Source organism: Trachurus trachurus (assembly GCF_905171665.1).
Source record: "Trachurus trachurus genome assembly, chromosome: 12".
Lineage (NCBI taxonomy): Eukaryota > Metazoa > Chordata > Actinopteri > Carangiformes > Carangidae > Trachurus > Trachurus trachurus.
The window spans coordinates 13,533,749-13,553,313 of record NC_139908.1 but is presented as its reverse complement, the minus strand read 5'-3'; the positions used below and the strand labels follow the sequence as shown (position 1 = coordinate 13,553,313).

Below are 19,565 nucleotides of genomic sequence, written 5' to 3'. Positions count from 1 at the left end.
ACTGGTGCTCCTGATGGCCGGTCTGTGCATAACTGCCAGCCTTGGAAAAGATTGTGAGACGGCATCCATTAAAATTCCACCCAGAAAGGTCATTGGCTGGTCATAAAATGTCAATAACATTTTAATGGATAGCACCAGTTTCTGGCCTGGGTAACATGACAGCTTTTCAGAGCAGCTCACAGAGGTGACGTTGTATCGGCATTGTTCATTAACATCCTGTGACATGGGAAGTACTTATACAGGAAGCAGCCATCTCCTGAGTTGTGCTGAATAACAGGAGGCAGAGGAGAGTCAGATCAAGTACAATGTGCACACACACACACACACACACACACACACACACACACACACACACACTGTACTCTCCCTCTGAATTAAAATCACACACACAAGCGCACACACAAACAAATGTGCAGACAATGCACCTTTTGTATCTGGTATATTATGTAGCTTAAGTAGGAGTGAGTCAGTATCCTGTGTGAAGGTCACTGAGTTTATTTTCAAATATTACTGAAAATTGTGGTTTTGCCATTGTACATTATAAATATGTGTGTGTGTGTGTGTGTGTGTGTGTGTGTGTGAGAGAGAGTGTGTATTAACATCTGCCATCCCATTACACAAGCTCTCACGTTCTCACAGAATCATGCAAGATCACACTCCCTCGACTTCAACCACAAGTTTATTTTATCCCCAAATTTCCTTTTATTTGCAAAAGCAACTTGGAAAAATATTTCCTGTGGCATGAATTCAAACAATGAAAAAAAAAAAAAAAAAAACATTAGGCAGTTATGTAATTACACATCAAAGAAAATTATAGGGGCAAAACATATCAGGGATGTTTTCTCAAGGCTTTCATAAAACAAAGGAAGAGCTGCAAGATAAAAATACTCAGAGTATCATTATGAATAAATTTTGTGAAGCCGAGTCATAGTCTCATGAAAACACCAGACATCAGCTTCATATATGGATTTGATTGCGTGATAATCATAACAGATCCCCCACAGAGTCCAGCATTTGCTTTTGTGATCTGTCTCCCGTGGTTCTTTGTTTAAACGTCAGTTTGTGCCTTAATTAAATCTTTTTTCTTTATATTTTCTTGTATTTTCTGGCTCTCACAAAGGCCCCATTGTTCCTTCAATACCCCTCAGAGACAGAGCCCAGTACTCTGTTTTTTGTCTCAGTTTACTTATTTTCTTTCAACTCTCTGGCCAAGATCTACGAGGAAGTGCAGACACTTATCAAAAAATGGCAACGATTATCATCAAACAAACCAAGCTGTGTCCACTTATTTGCTTGGTTTACTAATATGTGCCATGCAACCAATACTATTATTAAGCTTTGACATCGAGAAAGAATCATATTATTGCAACTACATTAAAATTAGGCATGCCGTTGCCCAGAGGATGATTTCATGATAAAGTCACTCATTTTTTCGAAGCATGTGTTTTCTGACTTTGGGATCACATTCCCTCAGGGCTGCTATTCATCAAGGATCTAACAGTCACTCCTGGGAAGTCAAACCAGAACTAAAAATACTCTCAAAAATAACAGTGCGCACTTAACGCAGTCAGAAGACTGACAGGCCAATCTAAATGCAATTAGACAAATTATATTTACACACCACAGGTTTTCAATGCACACTCTCTCAGCCAGGACGCCTATTGATTACCTAATGTTTGAGATGCTTCGGCTCTGCAGTTGGTCTATTTCCATGGTTTCGATCCGTCTGTGAAACATAGTCAATTACGCCGCAACATAAAGGATTATTCATGCATAATCAATGTGTTGAAGCGTTTATTTTTGTAGTGATGGGAGGTGTTAATCTTTTGAGGGGCAGTAAATGCAGTCACAGTTGTTACATCCCGGATCATTGAAGCGCTTCTCTCTTGCTGCTGTATGGATGTCGGAGGATAAATGGAATTTACATTGCAAAAACTTCTTTTTACCAGTTTTTATCCATCTTCTAGGAGCTCTGAACATCTTAGTTCAGCTCTGCAACTTCCTGAATAGTTGAGCAGATAAGAGTAATTTAAATGAAAGTTGCTGAAATGCAAATGCTTGCTACAAACTTCTACAAAATGGAAAATTGTGGGGTTTTTTCGTTGTTGTTGTAACATAAAAAAAATCTGCTACAGCTTAATAAGCCCTGTAAAACAGTGTATTATAATAGACTATGACTCATATCTCATTGTGTGCCAAGCTAACCTGTTGCCTGTTCATCATCATGCTGTGAAAGGAGATGAACAGGAAGACACTGCTCTGAGGAGGAATGGAAAAAGCAGGTCGGAAAAATCGATTTCAGGCTTGATTTAATTGTTAACATTAAAAAATAGAGGGTTTTTATTTTTTTCTGTAATGATTTCAGTGTCTTGTGACTACATGGATCCAAAGTCTGACACATCTTTCCCATGGGAAAATGGTCTCAGACTTTTGAACTCCTCCAAATGCGTGTACCATTCAACAATTTAGTAATATAATATTATCATCCATATTTTCTGTAAAGCAAACTGAAATTGAACCAAATTGAAAGTCGTGCAGTCTGGGTTGGTAAGTCACATGGAGACAATTTGGGGAATCATTTCCTCCTCTGTTTACACACTTTGTAGCTTCCACATCCTGATAGACATATGACTTTGATTAAGACTGAAGTGCACCCTTTTTCCTTTCATTCCTTAGGAGAAAGTCACAGTGGATACAAATAATAGAGCCTGAACCAACAATCAGGCTTCACACAGATATTACCCTCCCAAAAAGTTTAAGGGGTTAAAATCACATTTAACCCAATTTAACCACATTAATCCCCCATCGTTTGCTCAGTGAGAGTCCCAGACTCGCCAACTCCATACAAGTCACTGCCAAAGAATCCTGCCTGACCTCGTGTGAGTGTCGTTTCAGCAGTACGTCTTAGGAGAAGTAAATCCAAGCGTTCATATTCAGCAGGTTAAATAGAGCACGACATCAAGCTGTTAATACTCTAACATATCCTGTCACTCTATAGTCAGGGTTACCTACTGTTAAAACATATATGTTCACATCAAAGCTGATCAGTACCACAGCCCAGGTGAGGAGCAGAGGCTGGAAGCCAGGTTGGATGACATCAGGATGTCAGGTCGAACAGGTAGTACAAATCTAAGGCTGAATTTTGTATTTTATTTGTTTATTTAACAGGGACAATGCTCGAAACATACAGTATATTGTGCCAGATTTAGCTGTAAGCTAATTTCCATCTGCTGTCCCTGAATGGAGTGAGAAATTTTGTGGGTTTACGTCCCATCATTCAGATGCCATCCATTTGTTTTTCAAATAATAGAAGAAGCAGAGGAATGAGCCTTAGGGAGAAAAGCAGCAGGGGTTGAACTGGTGAGAAGTTTAAATACACAAAGACCAAGATTCATTTCTTCACCTCTGGGGTTTTAGGCTGTCGGAGGATTTAGACTCTGAGTTGACTGGGTCAAGAATGTTTCTGAGCCGTGTTTAGAATATAGTCTCTACAACGTGTTTGTTAGTGCAAAGTACAACTGAAGAATGTAAGTTTGTTGAGACAAAGACACTGACATTTAGCCTCGTCCTATTAGGAAATAGCAGCCCGTTGGTAATCTAACCCTCATTTCCAAACACACACACACACGCTATTCTCCGTTGACTTTAGCTCAACAGACATGTTCCCAGGTCGTGTGCACGTCCATAATGTCTTGAACTTATTTTGCGTCGTTGGAAACATGTTTGCCCATACGATTAGCCTCACACGTGCATAAATGTATACATGTTTTGCAGCAAGAACAACACGTGAGCAAGGTTAAACCTTTATCTGTGTATCTGAGCAGCCATCCTGCAATTGCTTTACCAGTGTGCATCCCGTGCCTCAGGGGGCCGTATCGCCGTGTGGTCTTTGGCAAATTCTGTGTTTTCTTACTGTCGTCAGTGAGGCATGTGAGCCGTCTATACACATAAGCACGCACACTCACGCACGCAAATACACACACCAGGGTTATTTTTAGAAAAGACTCAGACTTTTTCTGCTCCACTGGCCATTGCCAGGCAGTCTGGGTGCGTGTGCATGGTGTGTCTAAGTCTCTTTTGTATTTCGGGGCCCCATTGGGGTCTGGCAGCTGAAAAGAGAGGAGGGAGGAGAGAGAGAGAGAGAAACCTGAGAATAAACCTGCAGCGTTATCAGATTTTTATTTCATTTTAACACAATAATAATCAAGTTTACTCATGCAGCGACTTTCCTGTACAATTTGGCGCCAGTCTGGGAATGCCGTGTAGTGTGGAGCATGATGAAATAAACACAGTGCATCTGATTACTGAGGAAAGGCTGAATATGACTCAAAATAAAAATCTATTATGACTCATTTTCATTAATTTGACCAAATCCTTACTCACTCTTCTCAGGTAGAATTTCATCCATGTTTTCCTGTAAATTGCATCATCAAGCAGAATTAAAAGGAAACTTGATCGCTATTTTTTGGATTAATACATGATGTCATGGTGTTGTAATTCAAAGAAAACTCCTCCTCCCTTTTAACTGACTTCCCACTGACAAAATGCAGAACATGTATCTTGATTTATGGCTCTGCTGCGGGGCGTAGACAGGAGATTTGGCACCGTGTGTGTGTGTGTGTGTGTGTGTGCATGAATATCTGCGAGGCAGGAGGTGAAAAGTTGGGATACCATCTACATTACTCCTCCACCACCTCTGCAGATGTGCTCAGCAGTGGATGTGTGCTGATTCATTTGAACAGCATGCATACATTTCTATGAAAACTCCCAGATGTAAGCAGAAAGCAGACACATTTCCCTCTGTGTGTGTGTCTGTGTGTGTGTGTGTATGTGTGTGGGTCCGTGCTGATCTCATCCAGCTGGAACATAGCAGTCTGGTGTGAATGAGCATCCAGTCCTTAGATGCAGACGGCTAGTTGAACAAAAGCTGATCCCACAAACAAGCTATTCCCCCCTCTTATCTCCAGTGGCTACACACAATATAATTTGTTCTCCTGATACCCCTGAATAATCCTGTCCTGTGGGCTGCATGAGGACAAACGTCCTTGGAGAGGGTGAAGTCTGTGTCGTTTTCCAAGTGGTTTCTGTGTTTTCAGAGGAAAGCCTGGCTGACAGCTCCGCGGGGACCGGGGGCTCGTCTGTTGTGCTGTTTCCTCTGAGATTAGTGAATAGATTTAGAAGTTTTTGATGTCTCCTATGATCCTCAGTGACTTAATCCCTGCTCGTGTCACCAAATGTGGCCTGTGTTTGTAGCTTGTTTTTGAAAAGAGGGTTTAGTTACATGTGTTCCTAGAGCTGGAGAATATACTTACATATAGCCAATATCATATTGTGCATAAATACATATCTATTCTGCAAATGTGTGATAATGCCAGGTGTCACATATTATCACATGTCCACTCTCTTTAATGAAATAATATCAATATAATCAATACAATATGTCCTCTTGTAATATAATATAAGATAATAATGTAAAACGACACGTCTTCTTCTATATAATACACGTCAATTTGATCGGAAGAATAACCTTATAAAGATGCAGTCTTTTCAAAGTAATGTGAATAGACGGGGAAAACAAACCTCCCTCCACACACACACACACACACACACACACACACACACACACACACACACACACACACACACACACACACACACACACACACACACACACACTCCCACATACTGTACAGTGTGACAGGTCTTTATAGCTATCAAACAGCAGCTCTAAATATATTTTGGTCCTGCTCTTAGCTTGTGCCTATTTTTAGACAGCTCCTACATAACATACACTCACTCACTCACCTTTCACACTCAACTGCGACTGCGGTCAAAAAAGCGCTGCATGTGTGCTGCCCACAGTGACAATCTTCATCTCAGCAGGGGGGCAGAGTTATGAAAGGATGTATCACAGAGATGTCCCACTGCAGTTGTGAGTGGCAGTGGGGGGGGGGGGGGGGGGGACTTCACACACACAAGGAACTGTTTTATCACAGTTTATTATCACTAGCACTAATAAATCATATCAACACACTTTGCTGACCCATATCAGCATTGAACAAATACTTCAGATGTCTGGTATGTGCTTCAGTGCTGCTGACAGGAGAATGACCTTGTCAAAAACATGATAAATGATATCTGACTTCAAAATAAGCTTACAGTCACTAGGAAGATTTAAGTGAAGGCTGAATACACATCACAACAACTGAAAATGTCCAGCTTTATAATGTAATAAAATATCTTAATGCATACTATTATAAGTAGCTAAGATTTTAAAAACCTTCCCAGGATTTTGTTCCATAATGGAGGTACATTTTTTCCTCTTCTGAATTATAATGAATGAAGGATGAAACAATTCCCCACAAAGACAGAAATAAAACCACAAAATTGTTAATGTCTCATGAAGCAATTTCATCTAATGGTTTTAATCTCCTCTGGGTTCTTTGCAGTTGTCAATTACTTAAATAGCTTAATACATTTGATTTATCATCCGGTTCCTGCAACAATATATAAGAACAATGGGATAATACTCTGGGCAGCTGGTACATACAGGGTGGTTCAACACAGATGGATGCATAATGCAGGAAATGTTTGCTCACAAAGCTCTGTGTTTCTGTTTAAATACAATAAGACTCCCACACCCACAATGTGCACGCACACACATTCTTACTGTATGCAGGCACAGTTGGATACACAAAGGCATTTACACACAAACACATTAATAGGCATTCATGCAATGCATTTTTAGCCCTTAACTGAGACGGCCCAGAGAGCTCAAAGCATTGCGAATACACAAACACACAAACAAATTGGAGAAACATCTTCACCAATTTGGCAAGACAGGAGCAACAGAGGAAAAATGACTGGAGAATACTGACTGAGAACAACCAGATACAACCAGATGCAGTGAGCTCAAGCTGTTGTTCTCCCTCGGTTAGGAAACTACAACTACTCCAAAGCCAACTTTAGAAACTAGGGTGAGCATTTTCTGGGAGGTTAAACCTCACAACAACTGTGTGAGTAAGTGAAAGGTAGGCCGAAAATCCCCTTAATTTGCCAAAAATATGCTCAGTCTGTGGTCTGAAAGTCAAACTGGATTCCACAGAGACATAAAGCCCACCCCACCATGTGCTACCAGCTGTGGCCAGTATCTAGCTCCGATTCAAATGTCTGTTCCTGTAATACAATGGGTCATTATTTAGACCCTCACACACACACACTCACACACACAATGGGGCAGCTTCGGGCCATCAGATTAGTGAAGATTGACCCCTTCCCCACCCTGAAGCTACTTCCCTTTTTTCTCCCCCCCCTCTGAACCAATCAAAACTGTGGGTTGGCAGAGAGTGTAATGTGAAACCGGGGTCTAGGCTCAACACTTCAAACCTAGGGCACAGTTGGAGGCCAACAGAAACAACAGCCGTTGTCTTTCACACTCTCACAGATTTTTCCTTACTTTGTTCTACCTACACGGACACTGTTTACAAACACAGTCTGCTTCATACACACTCGGTTTATTCTGCAAGATTCAGACACACACCTCTGAGGGCTTTGCCATGTGGGACTTACACTGTGGACTGCTGCCATGGATTAACCATTTTGGTGACAGGCCGTGTGTGTTACAGAGTGGACTGGTCTCAATCTAAAGAAACGGGACGCACCAAGGACTTACTAGCTTTCTAGCCACTCTGGGTGTCATTGCCTGTTTTGGGGCTAGTTGAAGCTAACCAGCAGGCTGCATGAGGCTAGAGGGCCCTCTTTCTGTGTGGAGGCTGGATGATGCAGTGTGTGCTCTCCTTCCTCTCCCCCCAGCTGAGCTCCGGATCCCCCTGTAGCTGCGAGGTCGGCCCTGAAGGGACAAAGAAGAAGAAATCCAAGAACCTGTAAGTACTCAAATCTCAATTTCTATTTTTTTCCCCGCCTTCATTGTTTTGTTTCCTCTAGTCATTCTCACTTTTCACCATCTGCTTGTTTTTAAAGTTGTAAACAAAGACTGGCATGTTGAAGCTTTGACTTTGACTTGCAGATTTGAAATAAAAAGAGAGTTCATAGTGAATATGTGAGAAAAATAAGGCATGGAAATAACAATGAATGAGAACCAATACACTGATTGACCTACAATAGCATCTATCACCTATGTGTTCACTGTTCAGTCGTCAGCCTTCTGTTTTCATCTAATTCAATGTTATTTTATTTGTACAGTTTACACACCCTTTGCTTTAACATCCATTGCTTTTAGAGGATGACGATACTTGTGTTTAATCTAGTAGTGAATGATAAATACGTGTTTTATAGCAGCCCACTGGGGGGTTAACTGAGATATTAGGACCTACTCTGACAATGTGTGAGCTGGGTGTGAATGGATTAGCAGATGGAAGATGTTAAGACATGTCCACAGTAGTATGGCTAAATATATAACCTCTCCTTTTGTTTTATTTAGACTAATTTAGAAGGATTGAAAATTGGTTTCAAAAATAGGCTTGTTACTCCTTTGCAAACATTTTGACATGCAACTATTTTGGTCATTTGTAATGGTCCGTGCAACAGCTTCACATTCACAGACCGGCAAACGCAGAAGTCTGTTTTATGCTAAAAGTGGGCTAATCATTTAACGCTGATCATAATCTACATAATGAAGTGGTAAATGATTTGTGCAAAGCCCAGGAGTGTGGTACCATATGGGTCTCTCTCTCACATTCTCATTCAGTGGTGTGAGAAGCAAGGTGTGCTGTTGGAAGCGTTTGTTTGGTTGTGTTTGTTTGTGTCAGATGTGTGTGTCTACGCCTGAGTAATTCATCAGCTGTCGAGTGACCTTTATTCACGCTCCTGTTCATCAGGATGAAAGCACATTTCACACCTTCAGGACAATAAAACCGCTCACAGTGACCGTCCTCTGGCCTGATGGCTGCCCATTCTTCTACAAGCTGTGTTTAAGGTTGTTTAGTTAACCAGCAGATTAAGTGATTAAGATTCCACAGTTTTTTTTTTTTTTTTTACCGGTCTTGAGTATGTTGCCTTTTTACAAACAGCTTCAGCTCTATTCTTGTTTTTATTTGCTTTGATGAAACAGACACATCAAGGACTAGCCTACAGGATTTTTAAGGGATAAGACATGTTTTCTGTCTTTAACTTTTAGCTTTTAACTCTAGTATGTGTGCTTTTTTTTGTCAATTAGCAGAAATGAAAGACATATTTCCAAATCAGTAATTAATTTATGATCACTTTTTGAACAAGGAATTGCAATAAATTATGTTGTGAACACTTAATTACAACAACATCAAACAGGAGTCAATTCGTTAATTCTCATGAAGAAGGAATCCTTATATTACACTCTATTCAAACAAACACTTAAAACACAGATTCAAATTTGATGATTGACTGTGTAATGTGTGTTTGACAGCTCCACAGTATTTGTTGACAGAGGTCATGGTCAGCAAATAGCAGTTTGTTTCCTAGTAATAGGTAGACAAACATGCACTCACAGACTTGCTTCTACTTCTCAGACACTTTTCTGTCAAGGAGATGTGAGATAAGACACAGAAGCTAGATCTAAAAATGTATTGGTTTTTGGATGAGGTTCAAGTTCTTCTCTTCTTTATATCTCAGTGTGGATGCTTGAATCATTGCCAGGTCTTATTTCATGACTTGGTGAGTCTGGTAGAACGTGTAGACATTTTGTTATGGTAGAACTGTGTCTACTTTGTTCCCGTGCTGGTTGGTGATTGGTATAGCTAAGTAAACATGTAATAGCCTTGCCAGGTGCATTGCCAATTACCTTAAAAAGGTTCATGTGTGTTTTTTTTTTTGTTTTTTTTTGCTGTATAAGAGACATCTGCACTGAGTGGTTGTGACACTGATGAAGGCTGCATGGAAGAGAACAGTTTGTCTTCTGTAGATAAAATGACTTCCTGTTGTTGATGCAGCCCTCCTCTGTCATCATTAGTCAATATAAAAGAGCTCACCCTCTAACCTCTCTGAGCGTGGTGGAAACTCTACATGTTTACACACTCGGCTTCTGTACTTTTAATCTTTCTTTCCATTCAGTTTTCAACATTATGAGCCTGTTGTCACTTATTGTCCAATATTTTTCTGTCATTTCTTTCCTACTATGTCTCTCTGCAAAACTATACCAAGGTCAATAATCTACTCCATCATATTAAATCACACAATGAACACACTCTCAACACAATATCTGCCTAACTCAAGGGAATACAAATGCAATATGTTGCTTGCTGCTATAGATTGAAATCTCAGCCTTTCCTATATCTCTAAGTATGAAGGAAATTAAATTATTTCCCCCAGATGTTGGTAGACTGATCTATAACCTACTGTATAGAGGGAGAGAGAGCAAATGGAGCAAGTAGATGAACATCTGTATGGCAGAAACATGGCAGATGGAGCCATTTATAGTTAAAGACAGAACCCCGACCTTTGGTCATGTGATTTTAGATTAGATTTTCTGTACTGTCCTGTGTGTGTGTGTGTTTTCTTTAGGTTTGTGGCCTTTAGAGAGAAGTGAATGTGAAATCATTTGATGGAGGGAGGTTGTTTCTTGTGGTAGACACATTCATTTGCTCTTGTTTGTGAATCTGATCGATTGCTCTGTGTTTTTGTCTCACACTTTTTCTCTTGGAGTGGTCTCAGTCTGGCAATTAGTATCAGTATAAACACTCGTCTTCTTTGCCTTAATCAACATAATCACCATTGAGTTAAACAAATCTCTATACGCAGCATCAACAGCCATTGTGGTTGGAGAAAATAAATAGCATTTTTGCACAAAGAGGTGAAGTGGCACTGGCATGAAAAAGAACATTACATCTGTCCTCTTTGAAGCCTCCTCTCTCCACTGCTACAAAGCACTTGGCCACAGCACAGTAAATTCATTGTATCGCCTTCACTCCATGCATCATTTACAACAACAGGCAGTCTTGGCTTCTTAAGCATTCTTTCTCTCTTCCTTTACCTCTTTTTCTGCACACTCTGTACCTTTTTTTTTTTTTTTATACATTTTCTCACTGCCAGGACGTCCCTCTCTCTTTTTCCTCATCTCCATTTTGGACATTTAGCTGCCTGTGTCCCTTCTGTCTGGGTCCAGCACAGCTGTTTTTCCTGGGATTGTTCACATTATCTCTGCCTCTCTCCCTCCCTCCCATTATCACCTTTTGTTTTTACTCAGTCCAGGTGTTCTATGACTCCCCCCACCTCCCCCACCATCCAGAAGTTTACAACAGGCAGCAATAAAGCAATAAACGTATTTTGTGGTTTTCCAAACTAATCCGAGTTAAATGTGCACAAATGTGAGCTCTTTGACAGATTAAGGAGAGTTTATGAAGATGATGACACTCAGAAGCAAACTTTAATTTAACACCACAGAGATTAGAACTGAACTACAGGAAACAAAGGCAGATGGAGGGGGCAGACAAGAGCAGAGTAAAGTGTTAAATGCAAAGTGTTTATTACAAATACATCAGACATTACCATCTGATGTTCCTCTGCTTGACCTCCTATCTGCATGTTTGTGTTTAACATCCTGTATGTGCATATTCTTGTCAATATTTGATGGAAAGTATTTATATTTTTTCTTCTTTATTTTTTAACATAATACTGATTGTGTGCCATCTCTGGTAGCTGTTCCCAGGCAAATAATGGATATCACTCTGCTGCCAAGGTGCATCTAGTGCCCTGTTTAGTGCTGTGAAAGCCGGCCAAGGTGAATGTCATTTGTCTGGTTAGACATGATGTGCACTGGCCTTGTTGTGGAATCAGTGTTGAGATTATGTGAACCACTTCAGGCTGTTCTATCTATGAAGAGGCACAGTAATCTAGAAATGCTAAATTAAAATTAACTGGACTGACACTGGAATATTGCCATCTCCTACTGAGACTTCCTGCTGTGGATACCTGTGGTGTTGGTTTTGATTTGCAGTCGACCAACTGATTTCAGCTGTTGTTAGCACCACCACAGTGCTAAATGCAATTATTGTACATGATCAGGCAATAAAGTGCTGTAAAACCTTTTTTCACTGATATAGCATTGTGTTCCTCTAACACTGAACACACATTTGTTCTTCTAGGCAAAACTCAGCACCTGCATTGCACTGGTTAAGTAACCTGACGGAAACAGGTCTGTTGACCTGACTACCCACCAAAGCATGTCGTTTCCAGTCCACTCAATTAAGTAACTACTACTTGAGGCAGTTTATCAGACCTTGCAAAGCTTCCTCTAGAGCCACAAAAAGCTTTATAGTCTGCAGTAATAGTCTGTAAACAGAGTTCCCCTCACTAACTGTGTTTACATTCTTCCATTTACTTTGTTATATAGAGCAATTGTAGGCTGCATATATACTGTATAGTATTTATAGAGCTAGTCTAACATCAGGGAACCATCATGTTACTCTATCTGGTCTCATTACTTAATAGGTCACAGTTTGCAGTGGATTTGGCTTTGTTTGATGTAATGGAGGGGACTACTTTAGTCTGCTCAGTGTCCATAATGTTATTTGTTGCACAACCACCTCAAGCAGCATTGGGAACTTGATGGAGAAAATGTTTTTGCAGTTCTCACATGTTGGCGTTGGATAATAGCCACTGGTAGCCTCATTGTCACTCCCAGTCAAATGAATCATACAATGTTTCAGTGAAGCCCTGAAATTGATATTTTAATGATATTGAAAAGTTTCCGGGGTGCTGTGTGGCGCAGTGGGTTGAGCAGACGCCCCACATGCAGAGGCTCCAGTTCTCGCTGGAGTCAACCCTGGTTTGAGTCCCGCATCAGGCAGACCTTTACTGCATGTCATTCCCCTCTCTCTGCCTCCTTATTTTCGGTCTCTCTCAACTATACTATCAAATACAGGCAAAGAAGCCCCAAAATATACTCGGAGAAAGAAAAAAAAAGTTTTCAAGGTTTATTAATTACCTTGTGCATTCTCACAAATTGAAACAACTCCAAACTGAACTTGTGTCTCAAATTTAATAACGTCTATAAAATCTAGCTTATTGTGCAGAGAAACTACACAAGTGTTAGGTTTCGGATTCAGCAGAGCTCTACAACCACTCATCAGTTACACAGCGACAGATACGCAGGTCATTACAGTAGTCAAGTCACTAAAAAGATAAATGTCATCTCAACTCACTACCCCATAAAACTTAAAAAAAAAAGAAAAGAAAAACTGTCCATGTCTCAGTGGAAAGAATCTATCCTCCTGTAACACTGCGTGATGATTGGGTGAGCCCAAGGTCCGCCCTCCCCAGACCCCTCAGGACTATATAAAGCTTCACCACAGCCTCTCAGGGGTTAGAGGAATGTGATTGTCAAACAAACCCTTGGGCCCCGAGCACCGGCAGTCCTGACACACGCTTACATGCTGTCAAATCTCCACACACACCAAGTGAACCTGCGAACAGGCCGGCACCCATGTTTCATACTATGGTTGATTTCTCAGAGAAGTACCTTGAAAGGTAAGAGCCAAGGCAGTGGATGTGTGTGGATGTGTGTGTGGCTTGATCTGTGCTTCAATTTTCATTATGAAGATTTGGAAACATCAAAAGGGAGGGTGCCAGAGCGTGGGTGGTGGGGGGGGGGGGGGGGGGTGCTTGGCGTCCCCTCAGGAATAGTTGCTTTGGAGCTGGCAGGAAGCTCTCTGACCTCTACGTGGATCTCATTTGACAGTCGCAGTGAGGGAGAAGAGAAGAATCCCCCCGTGAGGGTGAAGCGCTCAAACTATTTTGGAAGAAGGAGCTTTAACTTCTAACTTGAGGCTGCCCCTTGTTCTTATTATACGCAGCCTGGATTTCAGGAATAGGATTGCTCATGTGGTTTTTGTGGCTAGGAAGGTGAGTTGGCTCAGAAATAGAGCTCTTTTTTTGGTCTTGATTGAGGGAGACGATGAATGTGATAGTGTTATATTTATGGACAAAATTTAGGACAATTCCCTTTTTCACTGTTCTTCTAGGAATATTGCACAGTGACTCTGATTGGCAGAGAAGGCACCATCCTCGCTTCCTTGTTGTGTTACAGGACATCTCATGTTTTACAGACACGTCGCATATCTTTAATGTTTTGTCTGAGGAGAAAGCACAGCACGGTCAACACAACTGTGTGTGCCCAAACAGTGTTAATGTTATTTAAAGCGCTGGAGGTACACTGACACAACCCTTGACCCATTATACTCACACACACACACACAGATTCACAAACAGGCTCCACACACTGCTATTTGTATTTAGTGCCCTGTACTCACTGCAGAGGCACACACAGCCTTCTGTAAATAGAAAGTGGCAGAGCGAATGAAAACATGCTTTAACGCCGCTGCTCTCACCGTCTGTTTTTCAATTCCTGAACGCTGGACCCCAGATTTCACAGGTCAGGCTTCAACAGAGTAAGAACTCTCCCCCGTCCTCCTCCTCCTCCTCCTCCTCCACCTCTTCCTCCTCCATTGTGGGAGAGGAAAAAGCCTCGTGTAGTAAACACTAGTCGCAAAGTGGGATGAAATGGGGCAGTGGATTTGGCTGGTGCTTGTGGTGGTACATTGTGATCTGCAGTATGTCTGTCTGCTGCTCTCCCCCATGTGCTCCCAGAGCCTTTCCCTGGGAGTGCGGCCTACTTTTCAGAACACCAGGAATAGCCAGCAGGGTGCTATTAGTGCGTCTAATGTGAGCCAAGCAAAGAGGGAATAAAGAGTACTGAAACCTGCAGATAATTGCGGCGCTAAAGACCACCTTCACTCAAGCACAGAGAGCTCTCTCTCTCTCTTTCTCTTGTACAGACACTTAGCTGTGCACACACAGGATGCCATGTGCCGGCCGCCAACATGGATGTGCTGTATATAGTTTGCTCTTGTGACAGCTGAGCATACACATTAATTTGCTAATCTTTTGAAGAGCATGTGTCAGTCTCTTATCAGATTAAGTCAAGAGTCGGGGTCAGTGTATGTAGTAAATCAAACGGGGTGTGATACATGGCTAATGGCATTAGCGCCGGTGGAGCTGTTAGCAGCTGAGACAGAGAGAGACATACAGTGACTAGGGAAAAGCATAGACTGTGTAAAAAAAAAAAGTAGCAACTTTAAATAGAGAGCAACTCAATGTGAGAAAAGCCATTAACACAGACAGAGCAGAGGTGCAAAGAACACTGGTTAGATACCAATTCAAGTGCAAGTGCGAAATCATTATAGAGTGGTGTTTCTTAAAAAAAATAGAGTGATACTGAAGAAAACGTACAGAAATACACACAGTTTTTGTTGCTGTGTTGTTATAAAGAGTGTTTGCAAGTAATGGTCCCGTTTCCTTCCTGCTTTCAGTCTGAGTTAAGGGTTTAGGGTTTCTAATAGTGTTTTCCCTGTGTTTAGGTGATTAGTTGTAGTTAAGTAGCTGATTTTGCAAAGTGTCTGCATCTGGAGGCGACAGACGTGGCTGAAGTCCTCCGCATGACACTGTGTCTTGGCCCACATGGAGGGAGGAGTATTGTGTGGCCCTCCTTCAAAATTGGAGTTGCTGCTGTCTCCCATTGAGCTAATAAATCACAAAGGCTGTTTCAGTCTTGGCTGCATCGGTTGAGTTGCCACACAGGAAAAAAAACTCCCCACTCTGTTACATACAACCCTAACATGCAGACTTAAGAGAACAGAATATTGTCTGAGGTTTGTTTTAAATTTCTGAAAAGAAGTGGAAAAATAAATCATGTGATAATGGAAGCTCAAGTTTCCAGTGTGGAGAGAAACTGGGTGAAATAGTGAGACAATCCCTTACAAGAATGATGTGCTGCTGTTTGTGTTTGCAGTATCCATCGACACCCACATGGTGGCAGGATAGAAACATACATGTACTTTCAGTGCCTGTTGTTATGACATCATTGTCACATCATTCCCACGCGGGTTCAGCTTGTTTAAAACCAGACACAAATAATAAAGTGTCCTTTGTCAGGCCGGCTATATATTTTCCTACAGTTTTTTTTTTAAAATAAGTTATTTTCCTCCTCACATGTGCTGGCAAGACAGAGGTTTTCTTTAAGCAAACACGTGCACAGCCCTGGACCTAATTGCCTCGAGTGCAACCTAAAAATAGACCAATCTAATAAATCCAGCTCGGGTGTTATGAGTTTATTTAACAGCAAGAGAGTTTTTTATTTGGGTAATAATGTCCTTCAGGCTTAGAAGTGTGAGCTATTTACGGGGATACAGCGTTAGAGCCCCCCGTTGTTTCCATGAAAGAGAGGCCTGAGTTCTGTGCAGTTGTTTAGCATCTGGTTTCTGCCTGTTTCACACAGGGAACTGAAGTTGTTTCTCTCCACCAGTGATGTTATGTAGATGGTTATGAAAATTGTCTGTTTTTTTTCTGGCTCTCAGTTGTCTTCAGTTCAATTTTTTTGTCTCTACATAAAACTTCAGTTTCTTTTGTTACCTAATAGAAGGATAAAAGCTTTCACATAGCTTTTCCTAGATGTCACATCAAATCCCATCATCTTTTCATTAATCATCATGCACATTTTTGATGAGCCAATTTCAAAATTCCTCTCTCCTGAATGTGGCAAATGCTTTCCCAAGAGGTCTTGTGTGGTTCTCTGAGTTGACTAAAGTAATCTGCTTCAGCTCAGCTTCCCAAACCCAGACACGCCCAAATCAATCTTTCTACAGAGTCACACTCATCCTGATTTTAAAGGAGCTATTCAGCCGCTGCTTCCAAGAGCTCATGTAGTCGTGTTATTTCATGCATATGGGCATGTTTCGGCCTTTCCTCTGCTGCAGGCGTTGGAAAAACACACATCCACAGCTGACTGTGCTCTCTGTTCAGTCCGGCAAGCCACTCTCTGAGTTTGTGTGTGTTTGTGTGTGTACATGCATAAACTAGAAGGCCAGTGTCGAACTACATATTTCAAACTTCAGTTCACCAAGTTTGATGTAAATCGGCTCAGTGCTTATTGCAAAATTTTACTGACAAATAAACAGAAAGGGGTGAAAGCTTCGTGTAACTACCTCTCTCCCTCTTCCTTTCACACACACACACACACACACACACACACACACACACATTACACACACTGGTGCAGACTGGGAGTTTCCCAACACCTGCGACTGGCATGAAAGCACCAGTGAAGTGGGCATGAGCTGGCACATATACAAGAGGGGGGGGGGGGCTTTTTTGAACGTTTGCCTGGGCGTTCTTTCATCCGCATCCGAGCGTATTCATGTACAGTGCCCACCCTCCCCCTGCCCCCCCCCCCCCCTCTCCCTCCCAATCCTCCTCGGTTGTTCACATTTGAATGATACATGTCTATTACAGGGAGCTCCGTTTCTTAATTTGGGGTGTACATGCTCTCCTGGGGGGCCGCGGGCTGGCAGTGGGACAGCTTGCAGTGATTAGGGCCAACGAGCGCACACCACCGCGCTGCATTATTAGCAGGCCAGCCAATCCACAGTGGAAATCAAAAGCAGGGACTCAGGAAATGGGTGTTGAGTGAGGTCACATCCCAATGAGGCAGCACGTGCTCCAGGTCGGGAAGAGCCAGGACAGGTACCATGGGATTATACGGAAAAGCGCAGAATACTGGTAGAGCCCACAGGGAAGGGGGGGGGGGGGGGTTGGTGTGTTAGTTGGTTTTCGAGTTAAGGTGGCCAGCAGAGGGTCCGTGAGTGTGTGTGTGTGTGATACGGGTGAGGTGGGTGGTTAGGAGGGTGTTGGACAGTGCTGCCGGTGCGGTGCAGCAGAGGGGAGAGGAGGTCACTGTGCCCTGTTGCCTCGGCCCTGGGTCAGCTCCCTCTCAGCAACCCCTCTAGGCACATGGAGAATGGCGTGATGAAACAGAGGAGTGAGCATTGAGTCTCTCTCCTCCTTCTCTGCCACATTCGCTCAGTCCCTGCCGAGGAACCTGCCAGGGACACATCTACAGGAAAGACTGTTAGAGATATTAGATTGACAGGAAGAGACTCTGACACGAAAGCGAGGGGAAAGGAGCCTGATATCCGCCTTTTGGAGCAATTCTCTTCCACCACACCAACACACCTGGCTGAAGACTAAAATGTACACATCACGACTTCTGTTTTCATCTTTTCTGGCATTTTCTGGGTTTTCTTATCATATGGATTGGATTTACAGTGCTGACGAGCGTATTGGTGATTGCCATTGCCTTGGATTGTTTCTGTTGTGGACTTTGGACTTGGACACTCAACACTTTCTTCCCATCTCTTCTTTTTTGTCTCCCTCCTCTATCTACTTTATCATCCCTGTCATCCCTGATTCCATTTTTCTCCATCTCCTGCCTCAACTTTCCCTCTCCTGGACCCATAAATCTTTCTTTCACTCCATCCCTCTCCCCTTTCCGACTCTCTCTTTCTCTCTCCCCTCCTGTCTCCCCCTCTATCTTTCTCTCACTCAGGGCCAAAGACATGAAGAATCGGCTGGCTTTCCTGCGGAGGAGGAATGAATCCCCAGGAAGCAACCCAGCCAGCAAGTTAGACAAATCTATGAAGTCAGTGAAGTAAGTGGCCACTTCCTGGCAGCATGTGCATGTGGGTGAGTGTGAGACTGCTTTCCGGGTCTCGCCACAGCTGGTGATGACCTGGCGTTGGAAGGCAGACATGTGGGCAGTAGGAGAGATGGGAGTGTGCTTGTCATGCGTGGTGTTAATACAATGAATGGAAGGAAGCGTTAGGAAGGACGGCAGATCAGAAGGAGGGAAAGTAAATAATTTGAATTGTTTTTTATTATCTAGAGAAAATATTTTCAGAAGATAATAAATTTAATTTATCACAATTGGTCATTGAAATAGACTTCAGTTGGAGCAAATATGTAAAAGATGGGCAAAATATATATACTTTGTAGATATTTTACATCATTAAACCACAATAAATATCATCTGTAGAATTACATCCAATATAAATATTGTATGTTATCATGTGTTTAATATCATAATGGTAGCTAATGGTAGCTTTTGCTTTTAGTAATTTACAAATGTGAAAGCCTTCTGTAGACAATGTTTTGTTGAATGGAAACAAAAACTGCAATAAAAACAATGAAGAAAAAAAAACCCAAAAACCAAATGTGAAAGCCAAGGATTAGTGCATATCTGCTTGTTTTTCAAACACATGACAGACAACAAGAGAAATGCAGTTTTTGCTGGTTTGTGTCAGTAGAATCTGTGTCAATTAACAGCTCACATGTGGACAGCACTGAGTGTGAGATTAACCCTGGATAGAGGCATGCTTTATAGCAGGGGGCAGAGAGGATGAGAGGCAGCAGGGGGCAGACACACGCCAGTGGGGGGAGGAGGTCGCTAAACCTAACACCGCCTCCCCATTGGACGGCCGTAGCTCCTCCCCTCCCGCCTGCCAACTCGCCTTCAGTGGGAATATAAAAAGCCTACCCCCACCAGAGTGGAGCAGACAAGACTCATGGCTCTCATCGCCGAGACAATCTATGAGGCAGAACTGAATGTGAGGCAGAGAGCAGTAGACACAGACTAGACACAGAGTGGAAGGAGGCAGCGCAGAGGATTTACCCACGTCCACGCTTCCACTCATCCACCCAGCATTAGACAAAGTTCTGCGGATGGGTCACACAATGAGAAACCT

The 19,565-nt window shown here is 42.3% G+C and overlaps 1 protein-coding gene across 4 annotated transcripts in view; it reads left to right on the top strand.

Moving 5' to 3' along the window:
• rgs3a (regulator of G protein signaling 3a) overlaps positions 1–19,565 on the top strand; it is a 136,590-nt gene that overhangs the window by 113,375 nt on the left and 3,650 nt on the right. For 2 of the 4 annotated variants that reach the window (XM_083983405.1, XM_083983406.1), the window contains 2 exons: positions 7,813–7,883; positions 18,371–18,472. In XM_083983405.1, coding sequence (XP_083839531.1) covers positions 7,813–7,883; positions 18,371–18,472 — 173 coding nt within the window. Of the gene's footprint in view, positions 1–7,812; positions 7,884–13,310; positions 13,459–13,652; positions 13,834–18,370; positions 18,473–19,565 lie in introns of those variants that run through there. The other 2 variants (XM_083983407.1, XM_083983408.1) reach the window with 2 other exon arrangements.